Source organism: Chrysemys picta, chromosome 16 (genome assembly GCF_011386835.1).
Source record: "Chrysemys picta bellii isolate R12L10 chromosome 16, ASM1138683v2, whole genome shotgun sequence".
Lineage (NCBI taxonomy): Eukaryota > Metazoa > Chordata > Testudines > Emydidae > Chrysemys > Chrysemys picta.
In genome coordinates, this window is record NC_088806.1 from 29099951 (window position 1) to 29121668 (window position 21718).

Sequence of the window (21718 nt, forward strand, 5' to 3'; positions counted from 1 at the left end):
TTAGAGGGTTTTCAGGAGAGAATTTAGATCCTTTCACTTGTGTCCCCTTAAGAGAAGAGAGGACTGACTCAGGGTCTGTCTACACAGGGATAAAAGACCTGCAGCATGGCTGTGGCTGCTCTGGTTCCAGAGCTCGGGCTCCAGTCCAAGCCCAAATGTCTATGCAGCAATTTTTCAGCCCCGGAAACCAATCCCTACGAGACCTGGTCAACTGACCTGGGCCAGCCTCAGGATTTTTATCCCTGAGTAGACATAGAGCTATAGTTTAAATCCAGATGTATTAACCTGTAAATCTCCTTCTGCAAAGTTAATAATAAGACCTGGAACCACAGATAATTGCATATGGGAAACAGATCTTTATTAGGCAAGCACCGATTGGGTGGAGATTACAATTATTCACCAAGACAAATCATTCATTCAACACCATGGCCCAATGCAGCTGTCAGGCCCCAGCCAATCAGTTCAAACGGATCAATGTTGAAATCACAGCGAGGTTATAGCCAGTATTGAGGACGATGTGTAAAGTGTGAGCCATGTTCTCAATGTCGGGAGACGTTATGGCAGCTCTGAGTGGGAAAGGACCGGGATGAGGGCAGCTTTAGTGGCACAACAAGGGGTTCAAGCTAGTGCATCCTGAACAAACTGGTTCTCCAAGGTGCTTGGAGGTCATCAAAGATCCACAGCGCACATTGAGCTTCAGGCCTACCAGCATCTACAGCTAATCTATTCTGCCTCTCTACTTCCCTTGGGCTGATGTATTTTCTCTTTAATCTTCTTTGCCCTTCCCTTTGGAAGCAACTAGGTAAGAGATCTCCTCATGCTCTACCAAACTATCTGGATAGCATATGGGAGTCACCTCAAACTTCAAAATATCATAACCAGCCTCCTTCACTGCTTCCTCCAGAACCTCCTTCTCCAGAAAGAGGCAGGGAAACTTGTGTTGGCCAACTACAAAATGACTACACTTCATTGTGGTCACCATCAGCAAGTGACCCCCTGGCTTTAACAGGGAGCTGACATTCTTCAGTGCAGCACGGTAGGTACTCAGGTCATTGCAAATTCCTACTAAACAATGGCACATGAGCAGGCAGTCAGCAGGGGGCAGAGAGGCAAAAGTCAGAGGGTTGAATTTGGTGACATCACATTCCAGAACCTGCTTGACCGTTCTTCGTAACTTCTCTTCCTTCTCAGCCCACTTGTTCCTGGAAAGATAAATATAACACTGAAGAGAAATGTGCTACTGTTGTGCCAAAGAGCCCGTCATATCCAGGACCAATGCACAGTCAATATATCTGCAATCGGCTCAGTGGATGAGAGTTACATAATCACATGAAATCTCTGTTGGGTGCAATTCACCTGCTTAAGGCCAGATTTTCAGAAGAGCTCTGCTCTCATTTATCCAGAGTTGGTCACACTTTATATGAAGCTCCCATTTATAATGACACAGGGATCTTACAGACACAAATACTATGCATCGTAAATGTTCGGTTATCAGCAAATCTGTAGAAAATGGTGTAAATCTTTATAAGCTATCTATTGCTCTGTTGGGCCCTGTAACACTTTTGAGCAATAGACTAACCCGTTATTAAAACATGTACTCACCATTTATTCACCCTTTATAGCCCACTCATATAAATGGAAGATTATATAAAGTGTGGCCAATAATCTAAGGAGCTCAGCACCCCGTGTGCTGAGCTGTTTGGAATATCTAGTGCTTACAGCCCATTTTGAAGGCTAAAATGGGAGTGAAGGGGTGTCTAATCCTGAAATGTTTGCCACTCTGCCGGGGGGGAAATTACCCTTGTAGGAGTAAACCTTCCTCTTGTAAGCATTGCAAGTTCAAGCTCTGAGTCTGCTGAATTCAGAGGAATCCCTTGCTAGCGGTAGCTGGAGGGGAGTCCTGGTTCCAGACTTCTCTTAAATTTTTCCTTTACTTCAATCCAATCCACTTCTTTCTTTTTATACGTATTGAACACCACCATAATACATAACAATTATTAGGAAAAAAGTACCCCAGAGAAGATCCACAAATTAAAAGGTATTTTTACATTTTTTTTTAGTTGAATTGTAATAGAACTAGGTCTCCTCCCCATACCTGTCCCCTTCCAGTTCACACACGTATTTCACCACCGGAGTCCAGTTAAATGCTCCCGGCTCTTTCTTTAGCCATTTCTGCAGTTCCTGGCAGTTCCGATCCATATAGTTTGTGATGACGATCTCCTTAAAGGACTCACAGGCAGAGAGTAGTTCGAAAATGCTGGGCACAGCACCAATATGAATCAGGGTGTTGCCTTTAACGCCATCTGGTTTGGAATGCAAAATACCTGTGTATCAGCACATACAGCAGCAGAGGATGGGAGAGGAGGAGGTTTGGGGGGGCTAAGGGTACAAGCTGGACAATTTCCCCTCTGGGTTTATAAAGGGTTTTAAGAAGGCCAGTTCCAGGAGAGGTAAAATGCAGCGAAGGACCCCTGACTGGCTTCAAGACTGAGCTTGATAAGTTTATGGAGGGGACGGTATGATGACCTTGCCTTATAAACAGATTGAAAAGGATTAGATTTGTATCGCTAAACGTCAATAAACGTTGATTTCACCACACAAATGGAAACAGACTAAAAAGCATTTCCATTGATAATAACTGAAATATACAGATAGACAATGTAAGAGAAATCCTGACTTGGATTTAAGAATATTTAGCTGTAAAATATTTGACATGTGATATTGACAATTGGTGTTTTAAAGGTTATAAAACTTTTACTTTTTAAATCTCAGTGTCTACTGTCATTAAATAATTGTTGTCTGACTCTCCCCCGAGTGTCATATAATTTCCCACAAGTGTGAAAATTTAAATCAATAAAAATAAAGAAGCTTAAAAATAAACATTGATCTTATCCATTGAAAGTATAAAAAAATTAATATTGAATTCTGCCAATCCTGCCTGGAAGTCAGATTTTTAAGCCTTCTCTCTTTTTTTGTTGTTCTCCCCTGGGCCCTCTCCAATTTGTCCATATCTCTCTTAAAGCTGGCACCGGGAGATCTCATCTCATCTCTCATTTGAATAAATAAATTCAATTAAAGCTAGTTTCTAGCGTGAAGAGTTGTGGAGAAAGCTTAAAAAAATAACAACCCGAAAAGCTCAAAATCCAGAAGGCACCGAAACAAAACCCAAGATGTGTTGTCTTTTAAAATCTGTTATTTAAGCTCACTTGGCTTGAAGTTAGCAATACCCACACAGCCCAGGTAGCTTTAAAAGTACATTCTACAGGCCCACAAACCTAGATACACCAACAGCTTGAGAGAGAGTCCCTCTTTCGGGGACCGCTGGGGAGCTCCTTGACTGGCCACTCCTGGCTCAGAGGCACGAGCCGGCTTCTGATCTACCACCAGCCATTGGTCATCTTAATGCTGGGACCAGGGCTTGCTGGGGAATGGCACCAAGCTCTACTGCATGGGATGAGGAGCTGGTCAATCTTGTAGGGAGACTGTACTTAAGGCACAAACTAGTAAAGGAGGATTTGCTCTGTCCTGGTCTGTGCCATAACCGCTGTCACCAGTGATGTCGCCAACCACTGCACCCTACAGGACCCTGTGCACAAGCTCTGATGCATGCTCTCCCCCCCCCCCATTCCTCTCCCCTCTTCCATGCTGCCACGATCCAGGTGCACCTTCTCCGCTGTTGATTCTTCAGCCTGTAGTGGCCCCCATTTTATGCTTCATCTCAGACTCTCCTATTGACTTTGGGAGACCCATCTAGGTCATTAGCACAGCCCAGTGTTGTCATTGCACACACTAGAGGACAATACTACTCTCAACGCACCTATTGTGCCAGGCTTTTGTAATGACTATGACCAACTGTGGCCCATCATGCCATAAAGCAGGGGTAGAAGATAATTAGGGAAAATCTCCTCTGCTAAAAGAAATCCAGATCTACACACTCATGTTTCCAGCAACACGCATCCCACTATAAAACAGCCTTTGTGCAAACAGAATGGCACAAAACACACCCGACTCACCCAAAATGAAGGTCTTAAAGAAGTTTCTCAGAAGAAACATCAAAATATCATTTTTTTCACTGCTTGTGGAGTCAAAGGAATAATACATTTTCAAAAACTCTTTTGGATCAAAAAGTTTCTCCAAAGCTTCTTTCTTAGTGCGGCTCTGGTCCATTTTGTCTCTGAGTTTGCAGATGTTCAACTGCCCGGCTGTTCCCAATCTGGGTTAATATGGGGTTCCTCATCTCTTCCTGGCCATGACTCCACCTTCTTTTGTCCAAATATCAGATTACAGGCTTTCTTCATAACTCCCTCACACGCCCCTGTGACCTGGGGTGCCCGGGGCTGCCCTCACTGAAAATGCCAAGGTCAGGCCAGGCTGCAGAAGGGAGAGCAGATAGTCCCCAAACTAGTGGTTAACACTGAAGTTAAACTCACCAACCAGTCAAAGACAGTACTTCTGATCTCCCACGCTGGTTATCAAGAAGTTTAAAAAAAGAAATCCCCCCAGCCCCCTTACTGCATTCCAGTTCTCTGGCTCTCAATCAGCACCTAGGTCCAGTACAGTGAGAAGGTATTTAAAAACTCAGTTCACATATACCAAATGTTCTTCAGATCCCATAGGGTCAGCCACGTTACCAGGTCAATATTAGTTTAGATCCTACCCAAAATACCATGCTGCCAGCCAATCCTTTAGTATCTAATACTAAAGGTTTATTATAAAGAGTTATTAAATGATAAAGCACTCAAACACATATAGAGATTTCCAAGTACATATATCATGTTCTTGGGAGTATCGTGAGTTTGCTGGCTTGGAAGTCCCTCTGAAACACATCCACAGCTTGGATGGGTCTTTCAGTACTTTGTTTAGAGCTTCGTTTGTAGAAAAGTTACTCCAGTTACTACATGCCTTGCTGACTCATGAGGTGTATCCCTTGCCTTCTCTCAATGGGTCAACTGTACAGCCGATGATCCTTGATGGACCATCAAACAGACTAGGCGGTGCTGATGTCAAACTGCCTGGGGGTGTCTTCCAGAAACACAGCGGAAGTTTGGAAATACAGATATACCCTACATATCTCTAACTCACAATACAAAGGCAATACAAACATAAACAAGATTATCAGACTTGGCAAATCACCAACACCTTACACAGCATATCTAGCATAATTCATTCCAATTTTATAGTATTGCTGTTAATATTATAAATGGTCACCCATATTCCATACAGCGTCGAACTCCAGTGTCTCCCCAACCATTCATGAACCTTGAACCCTTTTCTCCCCTGGAAGGATTTTTCTCTTACTGACGCTGGCTTCCCCCAAGAGAAGTACAAAGTGGGATTCCATGGCCTTTCCTGTGGAATCTGGCTCATCTATGAGCCCTGGCTATCAGCAGAGAGGCAACTGCATCATCTCATGCCCCTCTCTAGATACTGGACAGGTGCTGTTCATCCCAACATGGCTCTGCTTGTAGGTTCTGATGCCACCATAGCCCATGATGGTGGCACTGCTGCAAGATATCCAAATGTACCACAAGAGGTTCCCTGCCTCTTTCTGGAGAAGGAGGTTCTGGAGGAAGCAGTGAAGGAGGCTGGTTATGATATTTTGAAGTTTGAGGTGACTCCCATATGCTATCCAGCTAGTTTGGGAGAGCATGAGGGGATCTCTTACCTAGTTGCTTCCAAAGGGAAGGGCAAAGAAGATTAAAGAGAAAATACATCAGCCCAAGGCAAGTAGAGAGGCAGAATAGATTAGCTGTAGGTGCTGGTAAAACTGAAGATCAATGTGCTCTATGGAGCTTTAATGACCTCCAAGCACGTTGGAGAACCGGTTTGTTCAGGATGCACTAGCTTGAACCCCTTGTTGTGCCACTAAAGCTGCCCTCATCCCGGTCCTTTCCCACTCAGAGCTGCCATAACGTCTCCCTGGCCTCCAACCCCACTGTGCTTCATCCAGTGTAGCTGCACCGCACTGGGCTTCATCCTCTCCCTGCTCTTGCCATGTTTTGCCTAGGCCATGCTGCAGCTGTGCAGCTAATTATAATTACATAATGAATCATACAAAGCTCTTCTCACTGCTAATGGACTGGAGCCTGCTCCCAGTATAAGGGGCAAAACTCCCATTGGCTTCAGTGGTGCAGGACTGGGCCCAATCAGTGCTGGGTTTGGAATCATGGGTGGATGGGGTTTAGAAAGAGGATCAAAACACATCTACAGGCCCAACCACCCCAGACTGTTAGGAACAGACATTCTGCCCCTGAGCTGCCTCTGGATTCAAATTCTGCAAATAGCTCCATTTGATAATGGGTTGAGCTACTCCTTTCTAACCCCAAATTTTGCAACTCGCTCCCATGTCATGTGTTTAGCTTTGTGCCTTTCTATGCATCTGCATTAGACTGTAAACTCCTTGGGGCAGCCATCCTGCCTACGTGGGAGTCTTGTCTCCCGGCATTGAGAACATGGCTCACACTGTACACATCATCCACACCTCCCACCGCTGCAGAATACAGCTGTAACAGATACCATTACTGTGCATTTAGCAGATGCATTATTGGGGATCCATCACGTATCACCAAAAATGATAACAGCGGCTCAGAGAGAGCCAGCAGCTTGCTCACGTGCCCTGCCCTAAGGCCCCTGAAGTTTCCTCTTAAACACTGACTCAGGTATATTTCATTCCCCCTCTCTTCCACCAACAAATACTTGCCCCCTGCCAGATTTCTGCCTTCCATTTAGCACAGAGAGTTTGAGGTTCTCGTCAGGGATGATAATATCGATGACAGCTCTGATTTCTCTGGGAAGTTCTTCATTCTCACTCGCAAAGAGGAAGCAATATAAATCCTTCGCTGAGTACGGGTAAAGGAAACCCTCCCCAAAAGAAGGGAGATAATATTTCTAATAAACATACCAATGAAATGAATGCAGTATTTTCTCCAGTAATGTTAAATACATTAACGCTTTGTTGTGAAATACACAATGTCCATGAGAAATTGTTACTGGCTAAGTACCTATAAATCAGAGCTAGAAATCTTGTTAAGTATTTTATTTTTTGTTCTTCTCTTTCTTGGATGCCTTAAAAATAGAACTTACCCAGAGATGTCCTTGTTAGGCATGAGGCTAACACAATGCAAACTTTTTAAGACCCTCAGATGCCCACAGTGAACATGTTGTTTGGTTGTGAGCAGACTGCCAGCTGTTCCAGGGACTGGGGTCCCACAAACTCTGCCAGGACATCTCAGTCTACACCCACAGCTACACCTGCTACTCCAGTGCTCGTCACCCAGAGCTCTGCTGCCCATACACCTCCCTCATACCAAGTGTGGCATTGTAGGGAGACAGGGTGGCTGCCCTCCGAACCTGAGGGTAAAGGGCCTTTCCCTCAGCCTGAGTGAGCGGGGCCAGCCCAAGCTCGCTCCACCCCCCGGAAGGGGAGGGGTGGAACAGGAAGTATAAAGGGCGGGGCCCTTAGCTCAGTTAGGGCAGCACCAGGGAGGGAGGCAGACGCAGACCGCGGGCTGCTCCCTTCAGACCCTGCTGCCACGCCGGGGGAGGCCCTGGCCCAGTGGAGACCTCGCCTGGAGGACGGACTGGGGCTGCCAGGACTGCCCGCGGCCGAGTACCCAGAGGAACTGGAGGAGCCGGAGGGGGAGCTGGAGCTGCCAGCCGCCGAGTATCCAGAGGAGCTGGAGGAGCCTGAGTCTGAGGGGGAGCTGGAGCTGCCAGCAGCAGACTATCCCGACGCACTGGCGGGACCAGAGGGATTCGGACGAGCGATCGGGTAGGAAGTAGCCCAGGGACAGAGCTGCACAGTGGTGAGTCTGTACTGCGGAAAGACCCCGCTGATCCAGTGGCAGGACCCTCGTCCTGCCACTGTCAGGGCCCTGGGCTGGAACGCAGTGGTGTAGGGTGGGCCTGCGTTCCCCTACCCGGCAGAGCCACGCCGGGACCTCTGCCGGCGCTCCCCTGCCTGAGGGGCGCGCTACTGACCTCAGCCGGCGCTCCCCTGCCTGAGGGGCGCGCTACTGACCTTTGCCGGCGCCCCCCTGCCTGAGGGGCGCGCTACTGACCTTTGCCGGCGCCCCCCTGCCTGAGGGGCGCGCTACTGACCTCTGCCGGCGCCCCCCTGCCTGAGGGGCGCGCTACTGACCTTTGCCGGCGCCCCCCTGCCTGAGGGGCGCGCTACTGACCTTTGCCGGCGCTCCCCTGCCTGAGGGGCGCGCTACTGACCTTTGCCGGCGCTCCCCTGCCTGAGGGGCGCGCTACAGACTCTGGCTGGCGGCTGCCCCGCCGCTAATTCCCCGCTGACGGAGGCGTGACCCAGGCCGGCCAGTGACCTCGTAGCTCCCCACCGCCCCCTAGCGGGTAGGTGGGCCGACACCGATCACAGGCATTCATCACACAAGTGCCTCAGCTTCACTAATTATATCCCCGTCACCGTTTTTCCTCAACATGGATTTTGAAGCCCATTGTGCATCAGGGAAAATCTTGACACAATTCCGCCTCCCCCCCTGTAATTCAGAGCTAACTTTGATTCCATTAGGAGTCCAGTTACAGGCTGCTGAGCTGAATTCACTTTGGGCCAATAGTGCAACAGCACTGGGGCTCCCCTATTACTAGCTGAAATCACAAAAGAGGTAAAGTTACTAAGAGCTGAGATCACTGAGTGCCGTGTTAACTAGTGGGGGAACCTGAAGCTATATTGCTCAGTGGCTGGCGGAGCAGTTTGCGGGGATAGCTGGAGGAGGAGCGGCTAGCAGAGCGGAGCCCTGTGGGGATAGTTGGAGCGGCCCAAGGAACGGGGAACGGAGCGGAGCTGTTTGTGGGGACGGCTGGAGCAGCTCACAGGTCAGTGAGCGGAGCAGCTGGTAGAGCAGAGCAATTCATGGGACGGCAGGAGCGGCTCACGGGACGGCTGGTGGAGTGGAGCGGCTTGTGGTGAAAGCTGCGGCAGAGCCCCACGGAGAGGCGGCCGGTCGGCCTCGGATCACGTAAGGTGCCCCTTAACACCCTGTGTGCCCCCCCCCTTTGAACTCTGGGGCTGCACTGACCAGGGACAGAGTCTTTGGGGGTGTTGGACTTTGGTGAATCTTGGGTTGCTGGACCCAAGAGACTTTGGGGGTGTTGGACTTTTGGGTGATTTTTGGGTTGCTGGTTTCAAGAACCAACGGGAAAGGACACGGCCCAATTTGCTGGGGTGGGTCTTCGCTCATGGTTTGGTCTATGAACTCTGTGTATTCCCAATTTAATGCTATGTCGTTTACCTCATGTTATTAAACATTTTCTGCTACACCGAGACTCTGTGCTTGCGAGAGGGGAAGTATTGCCTCTTCGAGGCGCCCAGGGGTGTGTGTAAGATTTTCCCAGGTCACTGGGTGGGGGCTCGAGCTGGTTTTGTGTTATGCTGTTGGGAGGGGACCCCTATGTACTGAACCCGGCCCTTGCTGCTATCAACTCAGCCTGGCAGAAGGGTCACATAAGCATAATCTGTTTTGTTGTCATCTTTGCAATTTAAACATGAGTGTCACAATATTTGGTGTTTTCTTAAAGCCCCAGCTGCTGAAGTCACCTGACGATGTGAGAATCGCAGCTTTCTTTTTTTGGAGGGGTGTGTGTGGTACAAGTGACTTTCTAGTCCTCATGGTTTTGGGGGAAAACCCTGAAAAACAAGACCTGACTGTACCCAACAGGCTCAGCAAGCAAAGAAAAAGGACCCAGCATATATTATTATTATTTTCAAGGCCCTTGATTTTTAAGCCGATCATGATTTTTTGGGGCCTTGTGGTGTTTCCATGCTTGGGGTTGTCCATACTGCTTTCCCTTGTCATTAGGGTTTCCCAAGAGAGTCCTGCTACCCTTCCCAGCAAGTCTCTCTTACGCCATTCACCTAGTTAGTGTGTAAACTTTCACACCTGGTTCCCTTTCCCCAGCGCTCTCAGAAACAGAGCGTGCGGGGCGGGCAGTCCCTTTTATAGCAGGCGTGCTTCCAGCCTGGACTCAGGTGATCCTAATCTCACGCTCTTAGGCAGTCCTGTGCTCCCCCTGCTCAGGTTTTCACCAGCATCGGCTCACCCCACCCTTCACTGGAAAACCAGGACAGTTAGAGACATGCCAAGCTGCCTTCAAGGGCGAGCTCACCTTATGATGGGGCCACAGGGAGGAGATGGAACACAGAAGCCAATGTACACAGGGCAGCGCTAGAACAAATGGTGCCCCAGGAGAGGAGTGTCCTCAGCGCCTCCTTCCCCACCACACACACACATTTGTTAAACTTTTGAATACCTTACAGCACCCTGAGCTCGGCACCCTCCCAATCCCAGCACCTGGGTCACCTTCCCCTAAATCTGGCTCTGAATGTATGTACTCCTGTCGGATTGTCACTGCACCCCTGCCCCAGATCCCTGGCTTGTGAAGTGCCCTCAGAGCATCAGTCGAACCTGTTTATCCAAGAACGTAACACGAGGCCAAGTCGGAGGTTAATCTAACTAACTGCAAATTACCCAAGAGAGTCAGGCAAGGGAACGTGGCTTAGTGGCACGTAGTCCTAGTCCACTTTCTCTGAGGTAAGATGAGGGGTTAAGTAACAAGTGCAAGAGCAATAAAAGTGTTTAGATACAAGCGATGTCAGAGCAGTGCTTCGATAAACAACATATTTCAGTTGACCTCTTCCCTCCTGTGCAGCTGGGACGCTGACCTGGTCGAGGCTGAAATGGAAGGGGTGCCTCTTCGGACACAAGGCCAAAGTCCCTGGGGGCTCAGTTGACTTTGGTGGAGTTATGCCACCAGCAGAGACTTTAGCCCAGTGCTCCTTCTACAGAGAGGCTCTTTTCCAGCCATTCGGCATCATGGCGCCTAACTTTTAGATGCCTAGAAAGTCACAGGAACAACACGGCGATCCACCAATGCAATGAATAGGGAGAGACAGGCGTCTTTGAATGGGAGCCACCAACGCCCGAATGCTAAGCACGGAGCTGCCCAAGCTAGCCCAGGGGAAATGCTGATGACAGGGCTTTGCATATTGGGGACTGCCCAGAATGTATGGAACTGTGCAACCAGCTCACCACAATGTCCCCACCGCTCCCATGTACTGTTTGTTCCTGGTTTGACTGTGATACATTTGGGTATCTTGCAGCGGTGCCACCATCACGGGCTATGGTGGCATCAGAACCTACAAGCAGAGCCATGCTGGGATGAACGGTACCTGTCCAGTAGCTAGAGAGGGGCAGGAGATGATGCAGTTCCCTCTCTGCTGATAGCCAGGGCTCAGAGAGGAGCCAGAGTCCACAGGAAAGGTCAGGGAATCCCACTTTGTACTTCTCTTGGGGGAAGCCAGTGTGAGTAAGAGAAAAATCAGCCTAGGGGAGAAAAGGGTTCAAGGTTCATGAATGGTTGGGAGACACTGGAGTTGGGGGCTGTGACATTCTATGTATTATGGTGGTCATTTATGATATTATTAACACCAATATTATAAAATTGGAATGAGTCATGCTAGATATGCTGTGTAAGGTATCAGTGAACATGTTCTGATTTGCCAAGTCCGATAACCTTGTTTATATGTTTATATCACTTTTGTATTGTGAGTTAGAGATATATAGGGTATATCTGTATTTCCAAACTTGTGCTGTGTTTCTGCATGACACCCCCAGACAGTTTGGCATCAGCACTGCCTAGCCTGTTTGATGGTCCATCAAGGATCATCGGCTGTACAATTGACCCATTGAGAGAAGGCAAGGGATACACCTTATGAGTCAGCAAGGCATGTAGTAACTTTTCTACAAACGAAGATCTAAACAAAGTAATGAAAGACCCATTCAAGCTGTGGATGTGTTCCAGAGGGACTTCCAAGCCAGCAAACTCACCAATACGCCTAAGAACATGATATATGGACTTGGAAGTCTCTGTATATATTTGAGTGCTTTATCATTTAACAACTCTTTATAATAAGCCTTTAGTTTTAGACACTAAAGGATTGGCTGGCAGCATGGTATTTTGGGTAGGATCCAAACTAATATTGACCTGGTAACATGGCTGACCCTATGGGGTCAGAAGAACATTTGGTATATGTGAGCAGAGTCTTTAAATAACTTCTCACTGTATTGGACCTCAGTGCTGATTGGGATCCAGAGAACTGGAATGCAATAAGGGGGTTGTGGGGATTTCTTTTTTTTCATTTCTTGATAACCAGCGTGGGAGATCAGAAGTACTGTCTGTGACTGGTTGGTGAGTTTAACTTCAGTGTTAAACACTAGTTTGGGGAGTATCTGCTCTCCCTTCTGCAGCCTGGCCTGACCTTGGCATTTTCAGTGAGGGCAGCCCCGGGCACCCCGGGTCACAGGGGTGTGTGAGGGAATTATGAAGAAAGCCTGTAATCTGATATTTGGAGAAAAGAAGGTGGAGTCATGGCCAGGAAGAGCTGAGGATCCCCATATTAACCCAGAACGGGAACAGCCGGGCAATTGAATGTTTGCAAACTCAGAGACAAAATGGACCAGAGCCGCACTAAGAAAGAAGCTTTTGAGACATGTTTTGATCCAAAAGATTATTTGAAAACTTATTATTCCTTTGACTCCACAAGCAGTGAAAAAAATGATATTTTGATGTTTCTTCTGAGAAACTTCTTTAAGACCTTCATTTTGGGTGAGTGGGGTGTGTTTTGTGCCATTCTGTTTGCACAAAGGCTGTTTTATAGTGGGATGCATGTTGCTGGAAACATGATTGTGTAGATCTGGATTTCTTTTAGCAGAGAAGATTTTCCCTAATTATCTTTCTACCCCTGCTTTATAGCGTGATGGGTCACAGCTGGACATCCTCATTACAAAAGCCTGCCACAATAGGTGGGTTGAGAGTAGTATTGTCCTCTAGTGTGTGCCATGACAACACCAGGCTGTGCTAATGACCTAGATGGGTCTCCCAAAGTCAATAGGAGAGTCTGAGATGAAGCATAAAATGGGGGCCACTACAGGCTGAAAAATCAACAGTGGAGAAGGTGCACCTGGATCGTGGCAGCATGGAAGAGGGGAGCGGAGGGGGGGGGGGAGAGCATGCATCAGTGCTTGTGCACAGGGTCCTGTAGGGTGCAGTGGTTGGCGACATCACTGGTGACAGCGGTTATGGCACAGACCAGGACGGAGCAAATCCTCCTTTACTAGTTTGTGCCTTAAGTACAGTCTCCCTACAAGATTGATCAGCTCCTCATCCCAGGCAGTAGAGTTCTGTGCCATTCCCCAGCAAGCCCTGATCCCAGCATTGCGATGATGAAGGGCTGGTGGTAGATCAGAAGCCGGCATGTGCCATTGAGCCAGGAGTCGCCAGTCAAGGAGCTCCCCAGCTGTCCTTGAAAGAGGGACTTTCTCCCAAGCTGTTCATGTATCTAGGCTTGTGGGTCTGTGTCATAACTATAAAGGGAAGGGTAACAGCTGTCCTGTGTACAGTACTGTAAAATCCCTCCTGGCCAGAGAGTCCAAAATCTTTTTACCTGTAAAGGATTAAGAAGCTCAGGTAACCTGGCTGACACCTGACCCAAAGGACCAATAAGGGGACAAGATACTTTCAAATCTTGGGGTGGGGGAAGGTTTTTGTTTGTGCTCTTTGTTTGGGAGTTTGTTCGCTCTTGGGACTGAGAGGGACCAGACATCAATCCAGGTTCTCCACATCTTTCTAAACAAGTCTCTCCTATTTCAAACTTTTAATTAAACAGCCAGGCAAGGCGTGTTAGTTTTACTTTGTTTTCTCAACTTGTAAATGTACCTTTTACTAAAGTGTTTATCTCTGTTTGCTGTACTTTGAACCTGAGGCTAGAGGGAGGTCCTCTGAGCTCTTTAAGTTTGATTACCCTGTAAAGTTATTTTCCATAATGATTTTACAGAGATTATTTTTATCTTTTTTCTTTAATTAAAAGCCTTCTTTTTAAGAACCTGATTGATTTTTCCTTGTTTTTAGATCCAAGGGGGTTGGATCTTGATCCACCAGGAGTTGGTGGGAGGAAGGAGGGGGGATGGTTAATTTCTCCTTGTTTTAAGATCCAAGGGGTTTGGATCTGTATTCACCAGGGAATTGGTGAAGAGTTTCTCAAGGCTTCCCAGGGAAGGGAATCCATTTGGGAATGGTGGCAGCGGACCAGATCTAAGCTGGTAGTTAAGCTTAGAAGTTTTCATGCAGGCCCCCACATTTGTACCCTAAAGTTCAGAGTGGGGAAACAGCCTTGACAGCCTGTAGAATGTACTTTTAAACCTACCTGGGCTTTGTGGGTATTGCTAACTCCAAGCCAAGTCAGCTTAAATAACAGATTTTAAAAAATAACATCTTGGGTTTTGTTTCAGTGCCTTCTGGATTTTGAGTTTTTCGGGCTGTTATTTTTTTAAGCTTTCTTCACAACTCTTCACGCTAGAAACTAGCTTTAATTTAATTTACTTATTCAAATGAAAGATGAGATCAGATCCCCTGGGGACAGCTTTAAAAAACATATGGAGAAATCAGGCAGAGCCCAGAGGAGAGCAATAAAAAAAGAGAGAAGGCTTAAAAATCTGACTTACCGGCAGGATTGGCAGAGTTCAATATTTTTTATATATATAGTTTTAATGTATAAGGTTAATGTTTATTTTTAAGTTTCTTTATTTTTATTGATTTAAATTTTCACACTTGTGGGAAATTATATGACACTCGGGTGGGGGGAGTCAAACAACAATTATTTAATGACAGTAGACGCTGAGATTTAAAATGTTAAAGTTTTATAACCTTTGAAACACCAATTGTCAATATCACATATCAAAATATTACAGCTAAATATCCTTAAATCCAAGTCAAATAAGTTCTGGAGCAGGATTTCTCTTACTTTGGCTAGCTGTATATTTCAGTTATTATCAATGGAAATGCTTTTTAGTCAGTTTGTGTGTGTGTGTGTGTGTGGTGTGAAATCAACGTTTATTGACGTTTACCGATACAAATCTAATCCTTTTCAACCTGCTTATGAGGCAACCTCATCATACCGTCCCCTCCATAAACTTATCAAGCTCAGTCTTGAAGCCAGTCAGGGGTCCTTCGCTGCATTTTACCTCTCCTGGAACTGGCCTTCTTAAAACCCTTTATAAACCCAGAGGGGAAATTGTCCAGCTTGCACCCTCGGCCCCCCAAACCTCCTCCTCTCCCATCCTCTGCTGCTGTATGTGCTGATACATGGTATTTTGCATTCCAAACCAGATGGTGTTAAAGGCAACACCTTGATTCGTATTGGCAATGCTCCCACCATTTTCGAACTGCTCTCTGCCTGTGAGTCCTTCAAGGAGATCATCGTCACAAACTATATGGATCGGAACTGCCAGGAACTGCAGAAATGGCTAAAGAAAGAGCCAGGAGAGTTTGACTGGACTCCAGTGGTGAAATACGTGTGTGAGCTGGAAGGGGACAGGTACGGGAGGGAGACCTAGTTCTGTTACAGTTCAACTTAAAATATTTTAAAAGCCCTTTTAATTTTTTGGTCTTCCTTCCCTGGGGTGCTTTTTTCCTAATAATTATTATGTATGGTGTTATGGTGGTGTTAGGGTGACCAGACAGCAAATGTGAAAAATCGGGATAGGAGTAGGGGGTAATAAGAGCCTATATAAGAAAATTACCCAAAAATCGGGACTGTCCCTATAAAATCAGGACATCTGGTCACCCTAGGTGGTGTTAAATAAGTATAAAAAGAAAGAAGTGGATTGAAGTAAAGGAAAAATTTAAAATGTCTGGAACCAGGACTCCCCTCCAGCTACCCCTAGCAAGGGATTCCTATGAATTCAGCAGGCTCAGAGCTTGAACTTGCAACGCTTATGAGAGCAAGGTTTACTCCTACAAGGGTAAATTCCCCCGCCGCAGAGTGGCAAACACTTCAGGATTAGACCCCCCTTCACTCCCATTTTAGCCTTCAAAATGGGCCGTAAGTGCCAGATGTTCCAAACAGCTGAGCACACGGGATGCTAAGCTCCTTAGATTATTGGCCACACTTTATATAATCTTCCATTTATATGAAGGGCTATAAAGGGTGAATAAATGGTGCACGATTTACACCATTTTCTACAGATTTGCTGATAACCAAACATTTACAATGCATAGTATTTGTGTCTGTAAGATGCCTGTGTCATTTACTAACCCTTATAAAACCATTAGAAATGGGAGCTTCATATAAAGTGTGACCAACTCTGGCTAAATGGGAGCTGAGCTCTTCTGAAAATCTGACCTTAAGCAGGTGAATTCCACCCAACAGAGATTTCATGTGACTATGTAACTCATCCACTGAGCCGATTGCAGATATATTGACTGTGTGCACTGGTCCTGGATATGAAGGGCTCTTTGGCACAATAGTAGCACATTTATCTTCAGTGTTATATTTATCTTTCCAGGAAAAAGTGGGCTGAGAAGGAAGAGAAATTACGAAGAACGGTCAAGCAGGTTCTGGAATGTGATGTCACCAAATTCAACTCTGTGACCTTTGCCTCTCTGCCCCCTGCTGACTGCCTGCTCTTGTGCTATTGTTTGGGAACAAATTGCAAAGACCTGAGTACCTACCGTGCTGCACTGAAGAACATCAGCTCCCTGTTAAAGCCAGGGGGTCACTTGCTGATGGTGACCACAATGAAGTGTAGTCATTTTGTAGTTGGCCAACACAAGTTTCCCTGCCTCTTTCTGGAGAAGGAGGTTCTGGAGGAAGCAGTGAAGGAGGCTGGTTATGATATTTTGAAGTTTGAGATGTCTCCCACATGCTATCCAGCTAGTTTGGTAGAGCATGAGGGGATCTCTTACCTAGTTGCTTCCAAAGGGAAGGGCAAAGAAGATTAAAGAGAAAATACATCAGCCCAAGGCAAGTAGAGAGGCAGAATAGATTAGTTGTAGGTGCTGGTAAAACTGAAGATCAATGTGCTCTATGGAGCTTTAATGACCTCCAAGCACGTTGGAGAACCTGTTTGTTCAGGATGCACTAGCTTGAACCCCTTGTTGTGCCACTAAAGGTGCCCTCATCCCGGTCCTTTCCCACTCAGAGCTGCCATAATGTCTCCCTGGCCTCCAACCCCACTGTGCTTCATCCAGTCTAGCTGCAATGCACTGGGCTTCTTCATCCTCTCCCTGCTCTTGCCATGTTTTGCCTAGCCCATGCTGCAGCTGTGCAGTTAATAATAATTACATAATGAATCATATAAAGCTCTTCTCACTGCTAATGGACTGGGGCCTGCTCCCAGTAGTCAGTGGCAAAACTCCCATTGGCTTCAGTGGTGCAGGACTGGGCCCAATAAGTGCTGGGTTTGGAATTATCGATGTATGAGGTTTAGAAAGAGGATCAAAACACATCTACAGGCCCACCCACCCCAGACTTTTAGGAACAGAGGTTCTGCCCCTGACCTGCCTCTTGATTCAAATTCTGCAAATAGCTCCATTTGATAATGGGTTGAGCTACTCCTTTCTAACCCCAAATTTTGCAACTCGCTCCCATGTCACGTGTTTAGCTTTGTGCCTTTCTATGCATCTGCATTAGACTGTAAACTCCTTGGGGCAGACATCCTGCCTCCGTGGGAGTCTTGTCTCCCGGCATTGAGAGCATGGCTCACACTGTACACATCATCCTCAATACTGGCTATAACCTCGCTGTGATTTTAACATTGAACCGTTTGAACTGATTGGCTGGGGCCTGACAGCTGCATTGGGCCATGGTGTTGGTTGAATGATTTGATTTGGTGAATAATTGTAATTTCCACCCAGTCAGTGCTTGCCTAATAAAGATCTGTTTCCCGTATACAATAGTCTGTGGTTCCTGGTCTTACTATTGCCTTTGCAGAAGGAGATTTACAGGTTAATACATCTGGATTTAAACTATATCACTATGTCTACACAGGGATAAAAATCCTGAGGCTGGCCCAGGTCAGCTGACCAGGGCTCATGGGGATTGGTTTCCGGGCTGAAAAATTGCTGCATAGACATTTGGGCTTGGACTGGAGCCCGAGCTCTGGAACCAGAGCAGCCCCGGCCATGCCGCAGGTCTTTTATCCCTGTGTAGACAGACCCTGAGTCAGTCCTCTCTTCTCTTAAGGGACACAAATGAAAGGATCTAAATTCTCTCCTGAAAACCCTCTAAAGCAGAGTCTCAATGCTGAATGTAAAAGGAAAGTTGAGTGAAATACCACTACACTTTTTCGCTCCCCAAAAGGGGAAAATTACAGCCAATGTACACCTCCCACCATTGCAGAATACAGCTAAAACAGGTGAAAAGATGTCGCAGATACCATTACTGTGCATTTGGCAGATGCATTCTTGGGGATCCATCACGCATCACCAAAAATGATAGCAGCGGCTCCGTGGGAGCCTGTAGTCTGTGACAGGACCTTGGCCTAATCTCAGAGCCCCCTCAATATGCAAGTATCTGCTTTTGAGCTCTAGAAGGGCAGAGGCTGCCTAATCTATGAACTATTTATAGAACTTTATATCAGCTTCCAGCCTGGGATTCCGTTCGGGACCTGTAATCTGCCCTGGAGTTGTGAAAAGCAAATGAGAGTAAGAAAAAAAGATTTTAAGCAACAGCAAGTTGTACATCTAACGTTAAAGACCGTAGGGGCTGAGTTCCACAGCTGCACTCTTCTTGCAGACACATGAAAGTGTTAAAAGGCAGAGTTCAGAGAGTGCGTCACTAGGGGCAGCTCACTGTGGGTAGGGGACCCTAGGAAAACCAGCACAGTTTATGTGCAGACTCGGAGCGAGCACCATGGCTCAGTTCACCGGAGGAGACGATTACCAGGCAGAGTTTGATCCAAAGGCCTATCTCGGATATTTTAAATTTGGAGAAGACACCTTGGGAGAGAAATATCTTAACTTTGCCCTGAAACACTATTGTAAAACCTTCACTTCAGGTATGGCCTGTTGGTGGGATCTGGGACTCATCCCTGGCTTGTCTATTCTTCTCTGCCGTGGCGCTGGAACATTTTTAATAGTGGGGGAGTTGAAAGGAGCCCCCTTCCCCAGTCCATGCCCCACCCAAGAGCTGGGGCTGGGAGCAGAGCCGTGTCTCCAGGAGGGGTGGACCCGAAAAGGGTAAGGGGAACGAGGCTGGGGCTGGCAGCTGGGAACCCAGGCGCGTGCCGGGAGCCTGCTGGGAGCCAGAAGCAGAGCCCCGGTGTGGGTCCGGCGGCTGCGACTCCATGTGCAGGGCCGGGAGCAGAGCCCAGCGTAAAATCTGAGGCTGCTGCAACACCTCCCACACCCCTGATTCCCGCGTCTATGCTTGTCGGTGACATTAGAAACCAGGTTATTGTCATGGCACCTTTTGGCCTGGGTTGTGGTGAAGTATCCTGTAATATGCATTAGTTATTTGGTTTCCATGGTCACGCCTATCTGATGTGCAAGAAACATGCTAGGGCAGTTCATCAACACTCACCTTGCGTCACAGGGGGGCTGAGGACCCGTCAGCTAGTGTGTCTAGATAAAAAGCCCATTAAATAGGCTAAATATTATTGTTCAGCCTTTGGAAGTACCACAGGTCCTCAGAAAGCTTTTCCCATCCTCCCCTTTCTGCAAGCATCCATGCACTACGGCCCTGGACTGAGACTCAGGACACCTGAGTTCTGTTCTCAAGCCTGACACTGACCTTCCCATTGACCCCGGGCAAGTCACATCATTGCTCTGTGCCTCATTTGTAAAACAGGGATAATGACATTAGTGTTCCGGTCCAAAGCGCTTGGAGCTGTACAAATGTAAAGCACTAGACAGAAAAGTTAGTTATTATTCATTATTATCTAGCAAATTTCCCCGTAGCCTTCTCCTGGGAGCGGAAATGAGGTCTTTTATGAAGAGCTCCAACTCTGTTCAAAAATCACCCCTGCAGTTAAATTTTTGAATATACTTGCTTGCATCCCTTACTACGAAGTAGATGTGATGCAAATTTAAATTCTGTTTACAAAGCTGTTGGATTGCAAGGGCCAGAGATATTGCATCATACTGTATTTTTCTAGTATTAACTATTGGTGTAACCATATAGATACATACATAATCGTGGGGATTGTCCTTCAGTTCAGTAACTTGTAAGGGGGAATTGCTTGGCTCATGGGGACTGGTAATAAACTTAGAGGATCTTACATTACAGAAAAACTAAAACTGAATCGAAATCTAAGTGCAATAAAAAGGGTATCTGATGCTAATTTGCATGTCAAGAAGCATTGAGGACTTGCAGCCAACGCTTTGTAACACTGAAGTCACCAGGCGTTTGGCCATTGTCTTCAATGGAAGCAAGATTAACGCTAGACGTATTAAACTAAATCAACTAAGTTTAATTGAGACGAAGTTGCATTTTGTCTGATTAAGATGCAATGAGCTCCAGGAATTCTTTATTGTGAAACAGGTGTGGTGAAAGGCGACACCCTGATTGATATTGGCAGTGGCCCCACCATCCACCAGCTCCTCTCCGCCTGCGAGTCCTTTAAGGAGATCATTGCTTCAGACTATACAGATTGGAACCTCCGGGAACTGGAGAAATGGCTGAAGAATGAGCCAGAAGCATTTGACTGGACTCCAGTGGTGAAATACGTGTGTGAGCTAGAGGGAAACAGGTACAGGGGCTGGAGAAAGCAGATTGTCTACAGTCCTTGTGTATTGCTTAGTTTGTCTGTGCATCATCATCTACTTATCCTCCTGGAAGCTGCAACATAATCAGTGGTGAATACAGGCAGAAATTTTGGGGAGAAAATAAAGAGCAGGGGGAATGTGGTTTTCAGTCATGGTAGGAGTCTGTATAGGGTCCCCAGGAGGTCTCAGCATCAAAGATCTTGGAGAGAGCTATCAACTGATAATGGCATTTTCCCGTCTGAAATGCAGAGGCCAGGGTAAATTCATCTGGTTTCAGATTTTTTAAAAATCCAAAATTCAGACAGAGGGTCCACTGAAAAAGTAGCCAGAGCTCATGTCCCGTGGAAAGGGAACTAAAGATAAAGTTAACGCAGGGTCCTACAAACACACCTCACTCTAGCGAATTATGTTTTCCTTCTAATACTCACACCTATATCATAGGAAGACACAAATTGCAGGTAACCCTTTGGAGTCCATCTTGTATTGTCCATGTGTATGTCTCTGCAGGGGAAAGGAGGCTGAGAAAGAGGCAAAATTAAGGAAAACCATCAAACAGGTTCTAAAATGTGATGTCCACAAAAGCAACCCCATGGATCCAATTGTCCTGCCTCCAGCTGACGGCCTGGTCTCATCACTGTGCTTGGAAGCTGCTTGCAAAGATCTGACCACTTATCGCATTGCTCTGAAGAACATCAGCTCCCTGTTAAAGCCAGGAGGACACTTGGTGCTGAGTGGAGTTTTGGGCTGCAGTTTCTACATGGTTGGCCTCAAAAGGTTCTCGTGTTTGGTCCTGAGAGAGGAATTTCTGAGAGAAGCCCTCAGTGAAAATGGCTTCATCATTCAGGAGTTTGAGGTTCTCGTCAGGGATGATAATATCGATGTCAGCTCTGATTTCTCTGGGAAGTTCTTCATTCTTGCTTGCAAAGAGGAAGCAATATAAATCCTTTGGGGAGTTTGGGTAAAGGACCCCCCCCCCCGAAGTAAGGGAGATAATATTACTACTAAACATACCAATGAAATGAATGCAGTATTTTCTGCATCAATGTTAAATACATTAACCCTTTCTTGTGAAATATACAATGCCCATGACCAATTGTTACGGGCTAAGTACCAATAAATCAGAGCTAGAAATCGTGTTAAGTATTTTATTTTT

General features: G+C 46.6%; 3 protein-coding genes across 3 annotated transcripts; 2 read left to right on the forward strand and 1 right to left on the reverse strand.

Moving 5' to 3' along the window:
• Positions 1 to 344: 344 nt before the first annotated feature.
• Positions 345 to 4456, reverse strand: LOC135976008 (nicotinamide N-methyltransferase-like). Its single transcript, XM_065570227.1, has 3 exons — positions 4014 to 4456; positions 2096 to 2303; positions 345 to 1202 (listed from the first exon to the last, which is right to left on the reverse strand). Exons 1-3 carry the CDS (start codon positions 4165 to 4167, stop codon positions 767 to 769), a joined length of 798 nt encoding a protein of 265 aa, XP_065426299.1. The 5' UTR covers positions 4168 to 4456; the 3' UTR covers positions 345 to 766.
• Positions 4457 to 11540: 7084 nt separating this feature from the next.
• LOC135976003 (nicotinamide N-methyltransferase-like) lies at positions 11541 to 17807 on the forward strand. Its single transcript, XM_065570199.1, has 3 exons — positions 11541 to 12627; positions 15187 to 15394; positions 16365 to 17807. Exons 1-3 carry the CDS (start codon positions 12474 to 12476, stop codon positions 16798 to 16800), a joined length of 798 nt encoding a protein of 265 aa, XP_065426271.1. The 5' UTR covers positions 11541 to 12473; the 3' UTR covers positions 16801 to 17807.
• Positions 17808 to 18557: 750 nt separating this feature from the next.
• LOC101943202 (nicotinamide N-methyltransferase-like) lies at positions 18558 to 21699 on the forward strand. The gene is made up of 3 exons (XM_065569152.1): positions 18558 to 18857; positions 20342 to 20549; positions 21073 to 21699. Exons 1-3 carry the CDS (start codon positions 18689 to 18691, stop codon positions 21503 to 21505), a joined length of 810 nt encoding a protein of 269 aa, XP_065425224.1. The 5' UTR covers positions 18558 to 18688; the 3' UTR covers positions 21506 to 21699.
• Positions 21700 to 21718: the final 19 nt, after the last annotated feature.